The 22,362-nt window shown below is 33.7% G+C and overlaps 1 protein-coding gene across 19 annotated transcripts in view; it reads right to left on the minus strand.

Annotated features, from left to right (window-relative positions):
• SYNE1 (spectrin repeat containing nuclear envelope protein 1) overlaps positions 1–22,362 on the minus strand; it is a 569,990-nt gene that overhangs the window by 178,447 nt on the left and 369,181 nt on the right. For all 19 annotated transcript variants that reach the window (XM_016428964.2, XM_056818948.1, XM_056818954.1 and 16 more), the window contains 8 exons: positions 21,358–21,513; positions 9,600–9,752; positions 8,580–8,762; positions 5,605–5,742; positions 4,207–4,392; positions 3,929–4,051; positions 2,778–2,960; positions 938–1,081 (listed from right to left, as the gene is read on the minus strand). In XM_016428964.2, the coding sequence (XP_016284450.1) occupies positions 938–1,081; positions 2,778–2,960; positions 3,929–4,051; positions 4,207–4,392; positions 5,605–5,742; positions 8,580–8,762; positions 9,600–9,752; positions 21,358–21,513 (1,266 nt within the window). The remainder of the gene's footprint in view (positions 1–937; positions 1,082–2,777; positions 2,961–3,928; positions 4,052–4,206; positions 4,393–5,604; positions 5,743–8,579; positions 8,763–9,599; positions 9,753–21,357; positions 21,514–22,362) is intronic.

The following is a 22,362-nucleotide window of genomic DNA, read 5'->3' on the forward strand; positions in this document are numbered from 1 at the left end:
ATTTAAAAATTTAGAATCACCTCTCAATGCCAATATAAGGTACTTTAACATTATTTAATCTAGAAAGACTAAATTTTACATTATATATATATATATTTATTTAAAAGTACAGATATCTGTACCATATGTTCATTCTTTAAACTTTGAGAGACTTTTTAATAGAATTGTTTGAAGTTCTCTAGAAAAAAATTATCAACATCTTACAAATTATATTGTAGATGGGTTAAATATCAATCAGCCAAAACCAGGATTCTACCAATCAAGAATATATAATAGATCACATATTCATAGAATATGGCTTCACATATTTACTAGGTGGATGATTCTGAGTAGGTCACTTAAACTCTGTTTCTTTCAGTTTCCTCATTTGTAAAATGTGGACAATAATAGCACTTTCCTTATAGGATTTTTGTGAGTGTCTGGTATATAATAAATGCTACATAAAGTTACCACTACCACTACCATTACCACTATCACTACCACTACTACTACTACTTGGATAGTACAATAGAGGTCACCTAGTTCAATTCATACATGAAAAAATCCCCAATGCAATAACCAACAAGGCCATCCATCTTCTTCTTGAAGACCCCTAATGAGGTGGTACCTACCACCTCTCCAAGTAACCATTTCACTTTTGGACATCTCTAATAGTTTGGAAATGTTTCTTTACATTAAACTTAAATTGACAACTTTTCAATTTCTACCTATTACTTATTATGATTTCCATACTCACAAACATCACATTTTTGCTACAAATATCATTATTCTGAAATACCATTCAGAAACTGAGCAGTAAAATTTATTTATTAGATACTATAATCCATGCTTATTCTCCTACTATAAAATCATTCAGAAGAATAGCCAAAGAAAAAGATTTTAAGAAAAAAAAAGCCATATAACACATATAGCATTTCAACTGCATTGATATTTTTACCTCATGACGAGAAATTTGGGCTTGTAGTTCCTGGATATTACTGGTGGCTACTGGATTATCTTGGATCTCTCTATGAGCTCCTTCTATTAGCTGTTGTAGATGCTTCATTTCTTGTTCATATTGCTCATACTGTACTACTGCTTCCTATAGGGAAAAGTATATACTTATTTTTCTATTATAAAAAATGAAGTTATATCCAATGAAACTCTATGAAATACTGGAAAATAGAGACAAAGATAACATTGCTGTTTTAAGCTTTACTGTCACATAGAGGGTCATTTTCATTTCCTTTTTTTCCAAAAAATTTTTAAAACTTATAATGTACACAGCATTGAGGATATAAATACAAATAAAATTAGTGTTCCTTAGCCTCAAAAAAGTGTATTTTCCACTGAGGTAAAAACCATGTATACAAAGAAGTAAATATAATATGATCTGAGAAGTGAAATAATATTTACAACCAGACAGTATAAGGAAGGAAATTCAGGAGAGGTTCAATGAGTTGGTGACATCTGAGCTGAAAAAAGCAAATAAGCAAACAAAAAATGATCACAACAACTGTGTGTGTATTGGGTAATTTTCTGTGCACAAAATAATATGCATTCAATGTTTCTTATTTAAGATTTTATCTTTTCTATGATACAAAAAGTGTAATGGGTATAATTAAAGCAGCTCCTTAGCGCTCTGTTGGACTTTGATACACTTTCAGGAGAACAGGCTTTGGATCAGCCTTGGAGAATTTGTGCTAGGGCTGATACAATTTCTTAGTGATCACTGAATTTGCATAGTAGGATGAAGAAGCAAACAATCTAAGTTTCAATTATGATGTTTAATTGTGGGGGGAGAATGTTGCTTCAAAGAGGAATAGATATTGAAGTGGAAGAACTGCCAACTTGGGGGATTTTTAAAAGAGAACGTTTTTACAACTGAGCTTTCTTATCCCATTTTTTCAGCATGTTGGGATTTTTATAGGTTTCTTGTAGTCTTCCAGAGTAGGAGAGGGGAGAGCTATCTTCTTTCCCCAAGCAATTTTGGAAGCTACTTACACATGCAAAAAGAGCATAAACTGTCTAGGTGAGCATATGACAGGGCCACAAGTCTGTAGCAGAACTTTTTAACTCTCTGTCTTTGTGTGTGCATGAAATTTATATTCTAATGGAAGCAACATGTGTAGAAATGAGTATGTATGTAAATACTCATACATATCCATTTATGTACATGTTGCTTCTCTCTCATCAGAATGTAAGTTTCTTAAAACCAAAAGGCATGAATCATTTTCTCTTTTTCTTTGTATCACTGCCTGGTATAGCATGTGTTGAAGAAATGCTTATTGATTGATTGTTTGATTATACAATAATTAGAAAAATAAAAAATGCAGAAAAGAGAATAGAATGGAAAAGATACCAGAGTAAGCTTTTGTTTTTGATGTCATTGAGTACTAGAAAGAGGATTTGTATATGAGTTGATGAATTTAAAATATGATTTACTCTATTTTACAAAGAAACTAGCAATAGCGTTTCTGTTAGAAATGTTACAAGTATTTTTAAAAGTTAAAAAAGAAAATATTGCATTGCACAGGACTTTTATCTAAGTGTCAGTGTTAATTTTAAGATACTTTGATTTCTCAGAGAAGGTCATGAAAAATTAATTTTTCCATGTTCCTGTTTACATTAGTATTACTATTTTTCAATTTTGTGTTAGTTACCTTAGGGCTTTCTCTAGTTTATTTTAATTGATCCAAATAATAGAGGTCCAAGCGTCATCTTTGTATTTTATATGACTCAGTTGCCATATGCAGAAGAATTTGTTACCGAAGTTCCTTTAGGTATCAGATACTTGCCTGCATTATGTTACACTGCTGGATAGCTGTATGTTGTAAACGGCTAGCTTCTTCCTGTAGTCTGAGAGCCATGTGGCATATAGGCAGGTTAGTGACCACCTCTTCAGGGATTCTTAGAGCACTCTGACAAAACTGCACGGCTTCCACCTTTGGCTTCAATGATTCCATCTCAGACAGCAGATGCTGGAATTAAAAGTCACATTTTATTGACTTGTGAATACATTTTCAAACAAAAACAAGCTTAATTATGGCAAGGGGTGATTAATTAGTCAAATAAAGTGAAGGAAACTACATCACAGTCACATAATTTACTGCCTACATAGGTCACCTTCTCTACATCATAGTCACATAATTTGCTGCCTACGTAGGTCACCTTTTCTAAAAATTAAATGGAATTTTATTGGTAATAGAAAAAGAATAAATTTAGCTTTCTGAGATGTGTTCAACACATATGCAGATTATTTTCATTTTTAATTCCAGATAGTTCAATTATTTTTAACTTTAAGTTAATCTAAACTGTCCCATAATACCTGAGAGGATCATTGAATAATGTTAATATTGATCATTAAGGATATGTCAATAAATCCCAAAGGGATTAATGAATTCTTTATATTAATTCCTTGGATAGAATCATTATAATTTTTTTTATTCTACCACTACTGTTGGTTTTTTGTACATATTTGTTTCTTTGAGAAAAAACAATGCCCACCAGGCTGGCATATCTGGATGAAGAAAGGAATGAGTTGAAAGCCTCAAGTCTAGGTATGAATCTCGATTTCAAAGATATTAGATGACCCAGTCCTATACCCAAGATGTAAAAATCTTTATATTAATAGATAAAAACAAACAAACAAAACTCTTTCATATACTTATCAGACTTTTATACCAACAAACAAAACAGAAAAAAATTTAAACATCATAAATTGAAAACTATCTAAAGGAAATGAATATTCTACCTCATTTTCTAAAAAAATTTCTTCATTAAAAAATGGGCAAAGTTGCTCATAAGTTTTTATTCTCAAAATTAAAAAAAATTCAAAATAATTTACATACAACTAGGACTATAATTAAGTCAACCCCATTTTTGCAAAAGCTACATGAAATAGTACCTATGCATTCAGTTACTTTTTTTCTTCATCTTTTTTTTTTACCTGTCGATGAGAAAGCTGTTCTTTCAGACTTAGTCGTCCTAACTCTGGGGAAGTAAGAGTTTTTTGAGCTTGCTCCAAAGCGGCTTGTAGGATTTTTAGCTCAGCTTCAAACTTTTTCATATCCTAGAAAATCAAAATTTGAGCAAACAAAGTATTATATAAATTATGAGTATTTCAGAGAATAAAGTTTCAAAAATGTTAGATGACCAAAAATGTCAGAGTTGAATATTGGTCGATTGTGGCATCATAGTTGTTAGAATGATGGCTTCTTCATTTACCTTCGCAGCATCTTGGAGATTCTGCAAACGTGATCTGATGAGTTGCCGCAACCCCTCTGTCTCTCGTCCCAGTTCTGACACTTTTTGAGACATGTCCTCTGTACAATACACACTGTTCAGTTGTTCTATCTTTTCTTTCATGGTCTCCAAATCAATGTGAATTTCTCCAGACTCTTCTAGCATGGTCTAGAATGAAAAGAAAGTATTTATGACATTATATTAAGTCTTTCAAACTCTTTGGCTGTCTGACAGATGAAGAAAAAAATAGATCTAGAAGTCACAAATGTATTAAACAGAGAATCTTAAATACTCTAATTTTTTTATTAAGTGCATAAACTATGAACATGAAATAAGTAATGATCACTAAAAGCTTGAAGTGTTCACCAAAATTAATCATATGTAGTAGTTCCCACTTTTTTCCTCCCTTCCCAGATATCTAGTGGAAGAATAAAGGACGCACTTGTGATTTCATAAGGAACTCCAATTAAGAAAACTATTTTTACTGATGCACTCTGGAGTTTATAGCCTTAGAGGTTTGTCTCAAGCACCAAAAAGCTAAATGACTTGTCCAAGGTACCACAGTTAATATATGTCAAGGAGAGAACTTGAGCCCAAGTCTTACAGATTTTGCAGTTAACTATCTGCTACACCTTAATACCTCTTCTACAAAACAGGGATATAATACAATATACAATGTATTAGATTCCCATCCATGTGGTTAACAAACTCATGAGATCTGAATGAATGAAATGAGGAGATATAAGCTCAATGATAACACAGTCATGTGGATTTAAAATTGATTGAATGAAAGGAGCCAAAGAATATTGATTAATGGATCAGTCCTTCTTGGAGGAAGGTTTCTAATGGGATATTGGACAATTCTGTCTTTGGACATATTTTTTTTTTTATTCCTTACCTGCTATCTTACAGTTAATACTATGTATCTATTCCAAGGCTGAAGAGAAGGAAACGGTAGGCAATTGAGGTTAAGTGACTTGCCCAGGGTCACACAGTAAGTGTCTGAGTCTGGATTTGAACCTAGGACCATCCATATATAGGCCTGGCTCTGTATCACCTAACAGCTTCATGGACATAATTATTTTTAACATTCTTATCAATAACTTGGGTATAGAAAGATAGATTATGCTTGTCAAATTTGTATAAAACAGCAAATCTGGAAGAGATTACTATACTATTGGCTATCAAAATCATGATTCCCAAATCATGATGGGAAATGGGACAAATCAAATGAGCTAGAATTTCCTAAGGGACAAAAGAGGTTTATGTTATGTCTACCCTCCTTTTTACTAAACAACTAGAGCTCTTTATAATATTTGACAAAAGTCAATTTGTCAATTTACATGTTTAAATATTTGAAAACTAGTGTTCAAAAATTACCTGATATGAAATGAATTGTTCTCGAAGTTGGCTAGCAGAAGTCCAAGTAATATTTCCATGTACCAAGACCTTAGCTTTTTCTACCCATTTCAATATGAATTCCAGCATTTCATTATATTCTTCTAAATGTGCAGCTGCCTAAAAAAATGGAAGATCTTTTAGTTAAACTAAAAAGAATTAAGAAATCAAAGCTTTCTATAAAGTTAATATAGGTTTTCATTTTTAAATGGTCTTATTGACTATAATCTCTGAGGATACAGACGTGTTTTACATGAATTCAGTATCTGAGGATTTAACTTCATGCAAGCAAGTGCTTAATATATGCTAATAAATAATTTAATGAATAACTTAGGGTAAAAAAATAATTAAATTGACTTTTTTTAAATGAATTCTACCAGGATGAAAAATATACTTAATTTTAGCCATCTTTTCAATGTTTCCCTTTTGATAAACTAAAGTTCCTAATTTCCTTTTGTTTCTTTAAATTTTCTCTGTGGTTATGGCTAATATTTCCCTCCCATTATCACCTCTACCCTATGCAATCTGATATAACCCCTTTTGCCATTAAGGGCCATTAAAAGACTTATAATTAGTTAAGCTATATTAAAGTAGGTCTTAGTTTTCCTGATTGCTGAATTATTGAAGAAGTCAGAAACAAATGTATAAAGGTTTGCTTACTAAAAATTCTAATTGCTAAAGTGTGCATAGATGCTATTAATTTATTCAACAAACATGAATTATCTGCCATTTGTAAAACATTATTCTAGGCTTTAGGGAGGGAAATATATAATAAGTATTTTATCAGCATCAATATATATTTTAGCCTATTATGGTTTTGTATTTAAAATTTTAATACTTTATGCAAAATAATTTTAAATCATGATTATTAAAATGAACTAATTCTATATATGCATAATGATATGCTTTTTGTTTTCTAGGTATATCAGAGTTCCTAAACAAGAGAAAAACAAAACTTTTTATCAGAAACAAAACCAATAACTTCTTAAAACAGGTTCTGTCCTGGGCCTTCATTCTTCTCCTTATATATGATTTAACTTGGTAATAAATTTCATCTGCTCCCATGGATTCAATTATCATATCTATGCTGATGACTCTGAAATCTACCTTTCTAAGCTTGAACTTTCTGTTGATGTACAATCTCACATCTCCAACTATCTATTAGCTATCCCAAACTATACATCTTATAGACACCCTAAACTCAACTTAGTTTATTATCTTTCCCTTCAAATTCTCTCCCTTTTCAAACTTGAAGATTCTTATTACTATTTCAGGCACCATTGTCATCCTAGTACCCCAGAATCAAAATCTGGGCATTCGCCTCAACTCTGATACTGCTATCCCTTCTGCACCCTGGTACAAACTTTATCTCCTTATACTTATACTATTACAAGAGCTTGCTGGTTGTCTGCCTGCCACAAGTATCTTCCTACTCCAGTCAATCCTCTACTCAGCTGTTGAAGTGATTTTTCTAAATCAGAAGTCTGACCATGTCACCTTTATACTCAATAAGCTCCAATGGCTCTCTATCATTTTCAAGATCAAATACAAAATTCTTTGCTTGACACATAAAATTCTTCTTCTGTTCCCATTTTTCCATTCTTCTTATACCATTTCCCCACCATATACTCTTTAATCAATGTTACTGAACTCCTGTTTCTTAAGAAATAAACTTTACCTGCACCCAGGCATTTTCCCTAACCGACTCTCATTCATGGAATGGAGTCCTTTCTCATCTCTGCTTCCTGTTGGCTTCTTTAGAGGCTCAGCTAAAATCTTACCTTCTACAGAAAAACTTTCTCAATCCCTCTTAATTCTAGTACCTTCCTTCTATTGATTACTTCCTATTTATTCTGTATATAACTTGTTTATATGTTTTTTCCCCAATTAGATTGTAATCCCCTTGAGGGTAGGGACTACCTTTTATCTTTTTGTATCCCTGATGCTTAGCATAGTACCTGGCACATAATAGGCACTTAATAGATATTTATTGAGTAATTGATATTTCATTGATGGAGAAGGGTAGTAGGAAGAGAGTTAAGGCAAAACTTTCTGGAAGAAATACACTTATGATCTAACTATATGCTCCTTGGTGCATGAACTTTGAAAACATACATGTAGGTCATTCCATGGTACTGACTATGCTGTTCCTTCTTTCATTAACATTGATATTTGGTGAACACTGGCAACTCTTAGTACTTGTCTTTTATTACCCATGTGACCTTAAATAAGTCTTCTAAGCATGTTCCCAGTTTCCTTATCTTTAAAATGAAGGAATTATTAGATTATTTGTTGTAAAAAATAGACTCAAACACAGGACTACAATCCCCACAAGCCTTTGCTCCACTTCCCCAAAATGCTTTGTAATCTCACGGGAATTCTGAGGTGGGCTGAGATCGAGGAAGGATTTAAGCTGGTGGCAAAGGTTTTTGGTCTCTCTTTTGGACTTCCGTTTTGGAGCAGAGGTGTCTCTTTCCATAATGTAGGTGAGGTCTTGTCTAGGCCTCTGGCCTAGGCACGTTTTCCTTATCCTGTATTTTCTTTAATCCTTAATCCTTAATAAACCTCTAAAAAATATAATACTCCTTGCAGAGAGAAACTAATTTCTACCTGCCTCAGTCTCTCCCCTAAATTTTAATCTTTACATTGTAAAGTGCTTGTCAAACCTAAAAATGCTATATAAATTCTACCTTTTATGCCTATAATCTAATGATCAGAAAACAGATCTCCATCATTTTTTGAACTGCTTATTCACTGCACAAATGGATTCATCAAATAAAAAATTTGTTTTTATAAGACCTGCCCCTTTGTGCCTATAAAATTTAATAAGAATACTTCTATAGTAAGTCTTATATGAAAAATTACAATTAGTACTGTTATCTTTAAAAAGAAAAGGAAAAGAGAAACTTGGAAGGGCTTGCCTAAAGAGATACTGTTTGGTACATTTGAAAACCTACCTGATTGAGTTTGGAGAGCCTGTATTCAGCCTGCCTAATGGTCTGCTGGTGAAGCTCAGTCAGTTTACCAATCCTCTTGGCCAGTTGCTTAGCCAGTTGGCTATTCTGCTCAGTGAAATCTTGTACAGCTGCATCTAGTTTCATTAGCTTTATATTACAACCATCTAATTCCTCTCCAAGGGCCTAAAAGTCAGAAAACAGTATACTTCTGAAAAATCCATCCCTCCAAGTTTTCCAGATTCAAAAGGATTGTGGTTTTAAAATTGCATTTACATTAGGTATACAGTTTAGGAATAGTGATACTTTGGTTTATTTCAACTTTTCTGGCTGGAAAGACAGAATAGCTCTGGGATCATCTTGATGTTTATTTCCTCTGAGCCTGAGTGAGGTGGGTAATATTTTCCTTTCTCTCCTTTTTTGCTCCACCCGAGATGAATCAGTGAGTAACAACTCCCCAAATCCTAAACCACATTCTGTTTATTTTTAAAACCAAGAAGTTAAAATTCAAATTTGCTCAGAGTTGAAGTAAAAAGTTATGCTAATTTCATTGTCTGCTCTCTGAAGGTACCAACTGGCTAACATGCTGTTGTTATCCAAGTCAGTACCACTGGAAGTAGGAGAGACAAGTATTATGGATAGGATTAAATTTTAGTTCTTCACAATAGTTTGTTACCTTAAAGAATTATATTCATTTCTAAGACAATGAAATAAGGGACATGAAGTTAAAAAATCATAATGATTTCTACTTTGGAATCTGTTAAAATTCTTAATCTTCCACATAGATTCCTAAATTTCTTTCACATAAATTAATTTAACTTAAACCTTTCTTTCTTAGCATATTCCTTCAAAATTAATAATTGTACCATGCCAAATTTCCCAACAAAATTATTTATCTCCTGAAGGATTTCTGGTGCTTTCCTATAATATCAAAACAATCATCCTCCTCCCCTAATTTTATTTTCATTCTTTAAGTCTCTGTTTTAAGTAGTCCATTTCTGGGTCTTGTTCTTCTTTACTTACCTTCTGGTCAATTTTAGCTTGTGCTAAATCATTTGTCTTTACTTTTAGCTTGGTCAAAATAGTTGTAAGTTCTTTTGCTATTCTCTGAATTTTTTGGCTGAATTCCTGATTCATTGCTTTGCTCCTCTGGGCTTCTTTTTCTTTGGCTTGGATCTAAAGATTCAAAAGTAACCACAATAATTATTAGTATCAACTAATAATTATTGAATAGATATATTGAGGCTACTCCCTAAATGAAGTAGTCATTAAAACTCTGAACTAATGATCTTAAGTCAAATGAATTATAGTAGGATCCCTCTTTTCACAGCAACAAATTCTGCAACTCTACTCACTTAATTGATTAATCAAGCTTAACACCTTACTTTTCTTGACAATTAAGGTATTACAACTCTCACCTGAATTAAAAAAGAATATGCCATTTCCGGGTAAGCATTGTGGCAGTCTAGATGTGGGATGCTTCCTCTCCCCAGCACCCACTGATATAGACTACCTCAAAAGACCAAAAAATCCATTCTCATGAGAACGGAGGGACTTTACAGCAGGGAGCAGCATTGAAGGTACGTGGAATTTGGGCATTTCCACACTAGAAGGGGGTGAAAAAATTCCCACCCAAATGTGAGCTGATCTACCCTCCCCACCCCACCTACAGAAACAGAGTCTGAGCCAGAACGCACCAGAATCAGCGAGTGAGCAAGGGGCACCTCTAGACTGAGCAAGGGGCACCTCTAGGTCCTTGGGAGCTAACTAAGACCACCAAAGACCTACCCCTGAGTGTGAACCTTAAAAATTCTCATACTCTACTTCATAAGGTTAGGATTGTAAACCTTAAAAAAATTCTCAGACCCTACTTCATAAGGTTGGGTTAAGCCCATTCCCCATTTGGGCAGTGAAGGCACTTAGATCAGGAATGTGAGAACTCTACTTCACCATACTTAAGCATGCCTTAGGGGAAGATACAGTTGTAAACTCCTTGCTGAACAATGAAAAGTACTTAAACCCATACTTATAATAAGGCAAAAAGTTCTTAAGTTGTGCCTATTTTTAGAACTAATACAAAGGGGTGCTAAGGACCTATAAAGGTCAGGTAACTTATGAACTTACAAGGAGCAAAGAGGTGAAAACTTACTCAGAGATTCTAGTCTACTCAGGTGTGAATTACTCAAAATATTGGTCTACTCAGGTGTAAACTAAGAATGGTCTGTCCTTTGAAAAACGTCTACTGTGATTGGTAGATGTGAGAACTTATGGGAGGTGACATAGGAGAAAATTCCCTTTAAATAGGAGCTCAGATTCATTTACATGGACATGCAGATTCAGGATTGAGCTGGTGGATTCAGCTGAAATGAAGCTAGCCTAGTGTCACTAGAATCCTTGCTTAGATAGATCTTGTGGTGAGTGATTAAGGACTGACTGATCTTTCTTTTAGGGCTTAGGCCTGGGTTGGCCAGGGCTGCCCTGGGGGCCGGCCTATCCTTTTCTCATTATTCCCCTTTCTCTCTCTCTCTCTCTCTCTCTCTCTCTCTCTCTCTCTCTCTCTCTCTCTCTCTCTCTCTTTCTTAATTCCTCATTTGTATTAATTAAAAACTCTATAAAACCCAGCTGACTTGGGTTTATTGAATAATTGGGAATATTTCCCTGGTGACCACCTTATATATTGATTTAAAAACAAGAAACTGTAGTGAAAACATATTTTCTGCGGTCACAATTTACTCATCCACTCTTATATCTACTACAATTTAAGTCTTCCACTATTTTAATTATTACAGTTTATGGCCTCAACTATTTTAACTCTTACATGGGAGCAGCTACACCTGAAATCTCATCAGGCGGGGGAGCCCAGACTGTAGGCACTCCCACAGAGAAGAGCTGTGAACAACAGCGGCTGCGGAGATTCGAGAGCTTGCCTCAGGCAAAATCTTTGCTCCTTAACTCCATACACAGAGAACCAGCCCAGCTCACTCAGATTTCTAACTAAAAAGGGAAGGTAAAACCTCCACAGTGATGGCAAATTCTGCCCAGGGGCAAACATCTTCCAAGAAACACACAAAAAAAGTCAGTGACCCTCAAAAATTTTTATAGAGGAAAAACTCAGGCTACAGAGGAAATACAGGAGGAAATTCAAATAAACCCCAAACCTTCCCAAAAAATGAAAATTGTCCACAAGCTCTGGAAGAATTTAAATTGGAGCTTATCAAAAAGATGGAAGCCTTCTGGCAAGAGAAGTAAGAAATGGTTCAAAGAGAAAACCAACAAAATTATAGCAGAAAACAAAAAAATTAAAGCAGATAATCAAAAGATTATAATAGAAAACCAGGCCTTAAGGACCAGAATTGAACAACTGGAAACCAATGATCTTGCAAAACAGCAATAATTGATAAAGTAAAGTCAAAAGACTGACAAAATAGAAGAAAACAAAATATCTCACTGACAACGTGACAGATCAGGAAAACAGTTCACTATGAGACAATTTGAAAATCATTGGTCTACCTGAAAAGCTAGAAATAAACAGAAATCTTGACATCATACTACAAGAAATCATCCAAGAAAACTGCCCTGATGTTCTTGAACAAGGGGGCAAAATAGACATTGAAAGAGTTCATAGAACATCCTCTCCACTAAACAACCAAAAGACAACTCCCAGGAATGCAATTGCTAAATTCCAGAGCTTTCAAGTTAAAGAGAAAATCCTACAAGAAGCCAAAAAAGAGACAATTCAGATATCAACGAGCACCAATTAGGATCACAAAAGACCTGGCAGCCTCCATTCTAAGGGACCACAAGGCCTGGAGTGTGATATTCAGAAAGGCAAGAGAACTGGGTCTTCAACCAGGAATCACCTATCAATCAAAACTGACTATATACTTCCAGGGGAAAGTATAGACATTCAACAAAATAGAAGATTTCCAAGTATTTGTAAAGAAAAGACCAGAACTAAGTGGAAAGTTTGATATCCAAACACAAAAATCAAGAGAAACATGAAAAAGTAAAGAAAGAGAGGGAAAAGGAGAAAAAGGTTGTTTTTTTTTTCATTCAAACTCTCTTCTTTAAGGACTACAATTAGATCAAATTATATATATTAATATATGGGGAAAATGTTATTTGTAACTCTCAAAAATTGTATTCATTATTATAGTAATTAGAAGAATCACTCAAAGGAAAAGATTGGGACATTAAGGGCTACAAGATGATATGCAAAAAAAAAAGAAAGAAAAAGGGTGGGGAGGATCAAAGATGGTACCAAGAGATACTTGAAGAAATAAAACAAATAGGATAATTTGTTTCACACAAAGATACACATGGGAAGGGGAAGAAGAGAGTGCTAATAGGTAATACTTAACATTACTCTCAGTGAAATCAATTCTGAGAGGAAAGAGCATCTAGATCCATTGGGATTTTGAATTCTATCTTATCCTACAGAGGTAAGTGAGAAGGGAAAACTAAGGAGGTTAGGGGAGAGGGAGTACTAAAAGAGAGGGAAGGAGAAAGGGGAGGGAACTTAACAGACCCTAAATTAAAAAAAGAAGGGAACAACAAGGGAGGGACTAGAAAGGGAAGCATATTAAGGGAGGAGATGAGGGGGATTGATTGGCTTTATAGGATATAGCAAAAGAAGAATAGATGGAACTAGGAGAGGATATCAAAATGCTAGGGAACTCACAAGTGACAATCATAACTTTGAACATGAATGGGATGAACTCACCCATAGACAAATAGGAGAATGGAATAGAATCCAAAATCCTACCATATGTTGTCTACAAGAAACACACCTGAGGTGGGTAAATACTCTCAAGGTCAGAATTAAAGGTTGGAACAAGACCTATTGGGTCTTAACTAATAGAAAGAAGGTAGGAGTTGCAATCATGATATCAGACAAAGACAAAGTAAAAATAGACCTGATTAAAAGGGATAGGGAAGGTAAATACATCCTGATAAAAGGGAGTATGGACAGTAAGGAAATACCACTAATCAATATGTATGCACCAAATGGTATAGCATTGAAATTTCTAAAGGAGAAACTAGTAGAATTGAAGGAGGAAATAGATAGTAAAACGATACTAGTGGGAGACCTGAACTACCACTATCAAATTTAAATAAATCAAATCAAAAAATAAATGAGAAAGAGATAAAAGATGTGAATGAAATCTTAGAAAAATTAGAATTAAGAGATATATGGAGAAAAATAAATAGGGACAAAAAAGGAAAAAACTGTTTCAGCAGTACATGGTACATTCACAAAAATTGACCATATACTAAATCATAAAAACATGGCATACAAATGCAGAAAAGCAGAAATAATAAATGCAACATTTTCAGATCATAAGGCAATAAAAATAATGATCAGTAAGGGTACATGGAGAGCCAAATCAAAAATGAATTGGAAATTAAATAATATGATTCTCCAAAATCAGTTAGTTAGAGAACAAATCATAGAAACAATAATTTCATTGAAGAAAATGACAATGATGAGACATCCTTTCAAAGTCAAAGCAGTACTCAAGGGAAAATTTATATCCTTGAGTTCATATATTAACAAATTAGGGAGGGCAGAGGTCACTGAATTGGACATATAAATCAAAAAACTTGAAAGCAAACAAATTAAAACCCCCCAGAAGAAAACCAAATTAGAGATCCTAAAAATTAAGGGAGAAATTGATAAAATAGAAAATTATAGAACTATTGAACTAATAAATAAGGCTAGAAGCTGGTATTTTGAAAAAACATACAAAATAGACAAAGTACTCATCAATCTAATAAAAAAAGGAAAGAAGAAAACCAAATTAATAGTATCATAGATGGAAAGGGAAAACTCACCTCCAATCAAGAGGAAATTAAGGCAATCATTAAAAACTATTTTGCCCAATTATATGGCAATAAATATGGCAATCTAGGTGATATGGATGAATATTTACAAAAATGTAAACTGCCTAGATTAACAGAAGAAGAAATAGAAGTCTTAAATAATCCCATATCAGAAAAAGAAATTGAACAGTCCATCAAAGAACTCCCTAAGAAAAAATCCCCAGGGCCTGATGGATTTACAAGTGAATTCTATCAAACAGTCAAGGAACTGCTAATCCCAATATGATACAAACTACTTGACATAATAAGCAAAGGGGAAGTTCTACCAAATTACTTTTATGACACAAATATGGCACTGATTCCAAAGCCAGGCAGGTCAAAAATGTAGATATAAAACTACAGAACAATCTCTTTAATGAACATAGATGCAAAAATTTTAAATAGGATACTAGTAAAAAAAACTCCAGCAAGTTATCAGGAGGGATATTCACTATGATAGGTGGGATTTATACCAGGAATACAAGGATAGTTCAATATCAGGAAAACAATCCACATAATTGACCATATCAACAAGAAAACCAACAAAAATCACATGATTATCTCAATAGATGAAGAAAAAGCCTTTGACAAAAAACAACATATTCCTATTGAAAACACTAGAAAGTATAGGAATAGAAGGGTCTTTCCTAAAAATAATAAACAGTATTTATCTAAAGCTATCAGTCAACATCATCTGCAATGGGGATAAACTAGATGCATTCCCAATAAGATCAGGAGTGAAACAAGGATGCCCATTATCATCACTATTATTTAACATTTTACTAGAAACACTAGCAGTAGCAATTAGAGGAGGAAAAGAAATTGAAAGTATTAAAATTGGCAATGAAGAGACAAAACTATCACTCTTTGTGGATGATATGATGATCTGCTTAAAGAGTCCTAGAGAATCCACTAAAAAGCTAATGGAAATAATCAACAGCTTTAGCAAAGTTGCAGGATACAAAATAAACCCACATCAGTCATCAGAATTTCTATATATCTCAGCAGCAGGAATTAGAAAGAGAAATTCCATTTAAAATCACCCTAGACAATATAAAATACTCAGGAATCTATTTGCCAAGACAAACACAGGAAGTATTTGAACACAACTTCAAAACACTTTCCAGACAACTAAAACTAGATCTGAACAACTGGAAAAACATTAACTGCTCATGGGTAGGACAAGCTAGCATAATAAAAATGACCATCCTACCCAAACTTATCTATTTATTTAGTGCCATACCAATTGAATTACCAAAAAACTTATTTCCTGAATAAGAAAAAAATAACAAAGTTCATTTGGAAGAACAAATGGTCAAGGATATCCAGGGAAATAATGAAAAAAAAATGCAAAGGAAGGTGGCCTTGCAATACCAGATCTCAAACTACACTATAAAGCAGTGGTCATCAAAACAATTTGGTACTGGCTAAGAGACAGAAAGGAGGATCAGTGGAATAGACTTTGGGTAAGTGACCTCAGAAAGACAGTTTATGACAAACCCAAAGACCCCTGCTTTTGGGAAAAAAAAACACTATTTGACAAAAACTGCTGGGAAAACTGGAAGACAGTGTGGGAGAGATTAGGCTTGCATCAACACCTCACTCTCTACACCAATATGAACTCAGAATGGGTGAATGACCTGAACATAAAGAATGAAACTATAAGTAAATTATGTGAACACAGAATAGTATACATATCAGACCTTTGGGAAGGGAAAGATTTCAAAACCAAGCAAGACTTAGAAAGAGTCACAAAATGTAAATTAAATAATTTTGACTACATCAAATTAAAAAGGTTTTGTACAAACAAAACCAATGTAACCAAAATTAGAAGGGAAATAACAAACTGGGAAACAATCTTCATAACAAAAACCTCTAACAAAGGTCTAATTACTCAAGTTTACAAAGAGCTAAATCAATTGTACAAAAAATCAAGCCATTCTCCAATTGATAAATGGGCAAGGGACATGAATAGGTAATTTTTAGTCAAAGAAATCAAAACCATTAATAAGCACATGAAAAAGTGTTCTACATCTCTTATAATCAGAGAGATGCAAATCAAAATAACTGAGCTATCATCTCATACCTAGCAGATTGGTTAACATGGCAGCAAAGGAAAATAATGAATGCTGGCAAAGTTGGGACATTAATCCATTGTTGGTGGAGTTGTGAATTGATCCAACCATTCTGGAGGGCAATTTGGAACTATGCCCAAAGGGTGATAAAAGACTGTCTGCCCTTTGATCCAGCTATAGCACTGCTGGGTTTGTACCCCAAAGAGATAATAAGGAAAAAGACTTGTACAAGAATATTCATAGTTGCGCTCTTTGTGGTGGCAAAAAATTGGAAAATGAGAGGATGCTCTTCAATTTGGGAATGGCTGAACAAATTGTGGTACATGTTGGTGATGGAATACTATTGTGCTCAAAGGAATAATAAAGTGGAGGAATTCCATGGGAACTGGAACACCCTCCAGGAAGTGATGCAGAGCAAAAGAGGCAGAACCAGGAGAACATTGTACACAGAGATTGATACATTGTGGTACAATTGAATGTACTGGACTTCTCCATTAATGGCAATACAATGATCCTGAACAACTTGGAGGGGTCTATGAGAAAAACCACTATCCTCATTCAGAGGACACACTGTGGGAGTAAAAACACCAAAGAAAAACAACTGCTTCATTACATGAGTCGAGGGGAATATGATTGGGGATGTAGACTCTAAATGAACATCCTAGTGCAAACACCAACACATGGAAATGGGTTCTGATCAAGGACACATGTAATACCCAATGGAATTCTGCTTCGGTTATGGGAGGGGTGTGGAGAGGAGTGGGAGGAAAAGAAAATGATTTTTGTAACCAAGGAATGTTTGAAATTGACCAATTAAAAAATGTCAAAAAAAATAAGAATATGCCAGTGCCTAACATAATATGTGGCACATAATCTCTTAAATGTTTGATGACTTAGTGTTGTAAGTCTCAATCTTCCTTACCACTAACATAGAAAGTTAACTGACAATTCTCAATTCTACTAGCACAATATTAAATGAAATCCTTTTTTCTCCCAAATTCAAGAACTCATCACTTCTCATCTGGGTAGTCATTGTGTAGACTCCTAGCTAGAATCTGCCTCTAGTCTTTTCCCTTTCTAATTCATCACTGACATAATTGTCAAAATATGTATATATATATATATATATATATATATATATATATATATATAAATCTTATCCCATTCAGAATCCTTTTGTAGCTCAACAGTCCCTAATTTAAAATATAAACTATAAAAGTTGGCATTTTAGTCCTTTCAAAACTGTTTTTGAACTCCCATTCTTCCCTTATTTCCCTTTCATGTACTCTGTATTGTCTCCATATTTTATTTGCAGTTCTTCTTGGTTTGAACTCTCTGGGACAAGAGGTCCCTAAGCCAGGTACCTCTTGGTGTCCTTTCTCCCCACTCCTTTCCAGTTTCCTTTTATGTGTTCCTTTCCCCCGTTAGACTGCAAATTCTTTGAGGACAAGGATTGTCTTTCTTTTTTTTATTATTTGTATCCCCTGTGATTAGTATAGAGCCTGACACATAGTGAACATTTAATAAATTTTTATTGAACTTAATTGAAAATTCCAAGCTGTTCAGTAATTTTCTGAACTTGACACACCTCAATCACTGCATCTAGAAGAGGAATCAGTATTCTCTTTGTGACTCATTGTTAGTTGAAGTTCCTCCCTCTGTAATAATCACTTAGCAACTTAACCTTTGAGCATCACTCTATATATTATCCAATCTACATCCTTTTGACAATTATCTTTCCATAGTCCATCCTTCATTTTTGCTAAATTCTCAAGAAGATCAATGCCTGGCACACCATTTGCATCTGTATCACAATTCCCACCATTATATTAGAGGATTTCAAAATGCAATTTCAATGTTCCCTCAAATACTATGATTTCCTGTTATATCAACATCTTCAACCTTCATTATCTATTCCTTCACTTCATGTCACATACAGCAATAATAAATTATAAATATGCTATCTAATCATATAGGCCTCCACTGCAAAAAATAAATCCAATGACTATCCTTTAGTTCAAACTATCAAATCTTCCACACTAACTCTTCTGAGCCTTCTCTTTTGTCATTAAGCCTCTCACACTATCCTTTCCTTACTTTCAGAGCAGAGGATCTATAATTTATTTTGAATATAGCGCACTTGCAATGAGATTCCTCTTCTTTCCTCTTCTACATAGAAAAAGTCAATGATATCACTCCCATTCTCTCTTCCTTTATTCCAATCTTTGATGAATAAGTAGGACTTCTAAGGATAACTATATTGTTACATCCTTAGTTCAATCCATCTTAGTACCCTCCATTAGATCAATCTATTATTATTTTTTCTCTCTAATTTCTATTTACTAGCTCATTTTTGGTTGTCTACTAAAGATTCAGGCCTCCTCATCCTTAAAATTTTCTCATTTAGCTTATCATTTCCTTGTACTATTGCCCTACATTTAATCTGCTTTAGAGTCAAAATATTAGAGGGAAAAAACTTGTATAAACTTATTTCTAATTGTTCTCCTTTTACTTCTCAACCCCTTGAAGTCTGAATCATGACCTCATAACTCAACTGAATTTAGTCTCTCCAAAAATTACTAAAGACCTTATAATTGCTGAATCCTATGATGTTTTTTCAATCTTCTTCCCTTTTTATCTCATCTAAACATCTAACATTGTTGACCACTTTTTCCTTTCTGTACACCCTCATTTCTGGGTTTTCATTTCACAGTTCTCTCTTGCTTTTCTCACATCTATTTGACTGTTCCCCAGTTTTTTTTTGCAATGTCATCAATCATGTAATACCCCCTAAATGTGATTGTATCCAAGGGTCTGTTCTGGCACCTCTTTTCTTATCTCTGCTCTTTTGTTCTCATTCTTGGTTTCATCAGCCAGGAGGGTCCAATGTATCTTCTCTATGTAGATGATTCTCAAGATCCTAGTTTCTATTCTAATTGCTGGTCTGTCTGGTGACTAATCACTTTAGAAATTTATTGGAGGTTTTAATTTCATTTTTAATGGGTATTTCAGTGTATCTGAATCAATACTCCTCTTTCCCTCATCTCAACTTTCCTATTTCTTTTAAGAAAAACATTATTCAGGAACATAATTTCAGAGTCTATATTACATCCTCACTGTTTATTATGCCATTTACCCAAAAATTGCCACAACAACCCTGGGGAGGCAGGTGTGATTATTATTCCTGAATTACATACATTTGAGGAAACTGAGACAAAAAGAGGTTAAATGACTTGCTCAAGTTCACCAGCTAGTAAGCGTCTAACTCCAATATCAATGAAAAACCTTTTGTCTGGCATTTAAAACTGTTTCGAATAGATCTGACATACTGTCCCAGTCTTATTATATTCACACTTTTTATAGTCCAATCAAATTGTCCATCTTACTGTCCCTTATAAGGGCTCTGTATTTCATCTCTGTTGCATGTGTGAACCACTCCATGCATGCCTAGAATACACTGCTTCCGTATCCCTGGCTCTTGAATTCTTATTTTAAATCTCTAAAAGATCAAAAAAGAAGAAAATGGATCATATTTACAAAAAATATTTATAGAGTCTCTTTTTGTGGTTTCAAACAATTAGAAACTAAGGGATTGGCCACTAATTGCAGAATGCCTGAACAAATTATGGCATATGAAGATAATAGAATATGAATGAGTGCTAAGAAATGATGAAGGGAACAGTTTCAGAGAAACCTGGGAAGACTTGTATGAAATGTACATGTGAGTGAAGTCTTAAGAACTAGGAGAACAAATTTATGCAATAACAGCAACAGTTTAAAAAAGAAAAAAAACTGAAATTTCTTTCATCTTTAAATTCCTTGCATCTAGCTGTGCCTTTCACATGCTAGAGAAGATGCATAATAAATGGCTAACTCATGTATTCAAATCAATTTTACATACTTTTATTTTTAAATGTGATTTTCAGTATAAAGAATTGTGATCCTAAGGATTTTAAAGATTTGTTTATTACTTAATTTCATTTAAAGTCTAAAGACAAAGAAAAATTTATCTAAAAAAATGATGGAATTAGATAAATTTTATTTGGACAGTCTTTATCATACTTTGGTCATCCAAATCACTGAATTAAATTTTATTATAGTTAGCATCCAATAAATGATATATAATATTATATATTATTATTATATTATTATATAATATTATATATATATTATATAATAATATATTATATTATTATTTTTGATGTTACATATGTATATATATTATATATATTTGCATATATATAAATATTGATGAATTTCCATTTCCAGATCCAATAATAATATATATATATATATTATATAATAATATATAATATTATTATTTTTGATGTTACATATGTATATATATTATATATATTTGCATATATATAAATATTGATGAATTTCCATTTCCAGATCCAATTGCAGCGTGAAGATAACTTTGGACTCACAAAGCCTAAGCTCATAGAGCACAAACTCTATCAGGTATATCTATCATTTAAGAATAAGCTCAATTTGGAAACTCTCATCACCATTTTGTCTACAGGGTGATGAGTTTTTGGGCCACAGCAATTCTCAAAGATTATAAATTTGACAATATGTTGTTAACTTTTGGAGACTCCTGTGTTGTTCATTGCCACTGTGAAGGCAATATCCAGCAACAGAGTCCTGCTATATTAATGTCTAATGCAATTTATATAAATTAGGCCCCTTTACAAAATCAAGATATATAATATATGCGTTAATATTTTCTAAAACTTGAAGCAAAGCTCAATGATTTTAAATTATCATAGAAGCTAATAGAGGTTTTTGCTTTAATGGTACTAATTTTTAAAACAGTTTAAAAAGAAGTAGAAAGCCTTTACCTGTTCATGTATAGTCCCTATGTCTAGTGCTATTTCAGCTAACTGAAGAGAGAGCTCAGATGGTAATATGGTATAGAGACCCAGGTATTTATTTTTCTGTTCTTCAGTTATTTTCTCAATGGCCTGGTGATGAGTAGTTGCTTCAGCCTGGAGACCCTAAAAACAAGACCAAAATAAAATAATTTCTGATTGTCTTATGATATAAAGAGAAAACTTAATCGTGAGTAATAGAAATGGCTTGTGTACTCTACCTTAAAGTATTTGAATACAAAAAAAAAAGATAGAACTATGTAAAATTCTAGCTTGTGTCCATATTTGCACAGAATATTGACAATCAATATACCATCAGGAGTTATCTCAACTCCTTCTGTATCAGGTAATGTGGTATGTTTTCATTAAATTACTGAGAGGGCTTGTCACTTTCCTTTGTAATGCTGTCATCCCTGATACCTATATGCTCAGGTATTACATTCTAGTTTCCTTCCATTATTAGTAATGTACTCCTATACATTTGCCACCTTCTGGCTGTTTTAATGATGAGAAGATGGCAAAAAAAAAATAAACTCTTCTTTCCCCCAAGTGGCTCTTGCCAAAATATGGATATTCTCTAGTTAGTCATAGAGAGGTGAGCTTCCAATCAGGAATGTAATTTGGATAACTATCATGAGGGAAATAATTCTTCATAAGGAATCCCTTAACAGGTGCCAACTCCCCTTTTTTTCCAAGCTGGCTTCTTCTTAATGACTCTTCCATCAAAGGATAAACACTGCCTCATTCTCACAGGTAGAGATGAGAAGTCAGTGGGAGGTTATAAAGGAGAATGTCCAGAAATAGGAGGCATAGTTTCTAATTTTAGTCATTGACTTTGTTTTCTGGTTTTCACTGAAGGGCAAGAGCCTGGGAGCTTTGTTCTTATTTCTTTTCTCCTGCTTGCTCCAGAAGGAGTGAGTTTACTCTCTTCTGTTTTGACTAGGGGTGATATTGGTAGCTTTTGGGGAGCTGTTA

This window comes from Monodelphis domestica, chromosome 2, assembly GCF_027887165.1.
Source record: "Monodelphis domestica isolate mMonDom1 chromosome 2, mMonDom1.pri, whole genome shotgun sequence".
NCBI lineage: Eukaryota > Metazoa > Chordata > Mammalia > Didelphimorphia > Didelphidae > Monodelphis > Monodelphis domestica.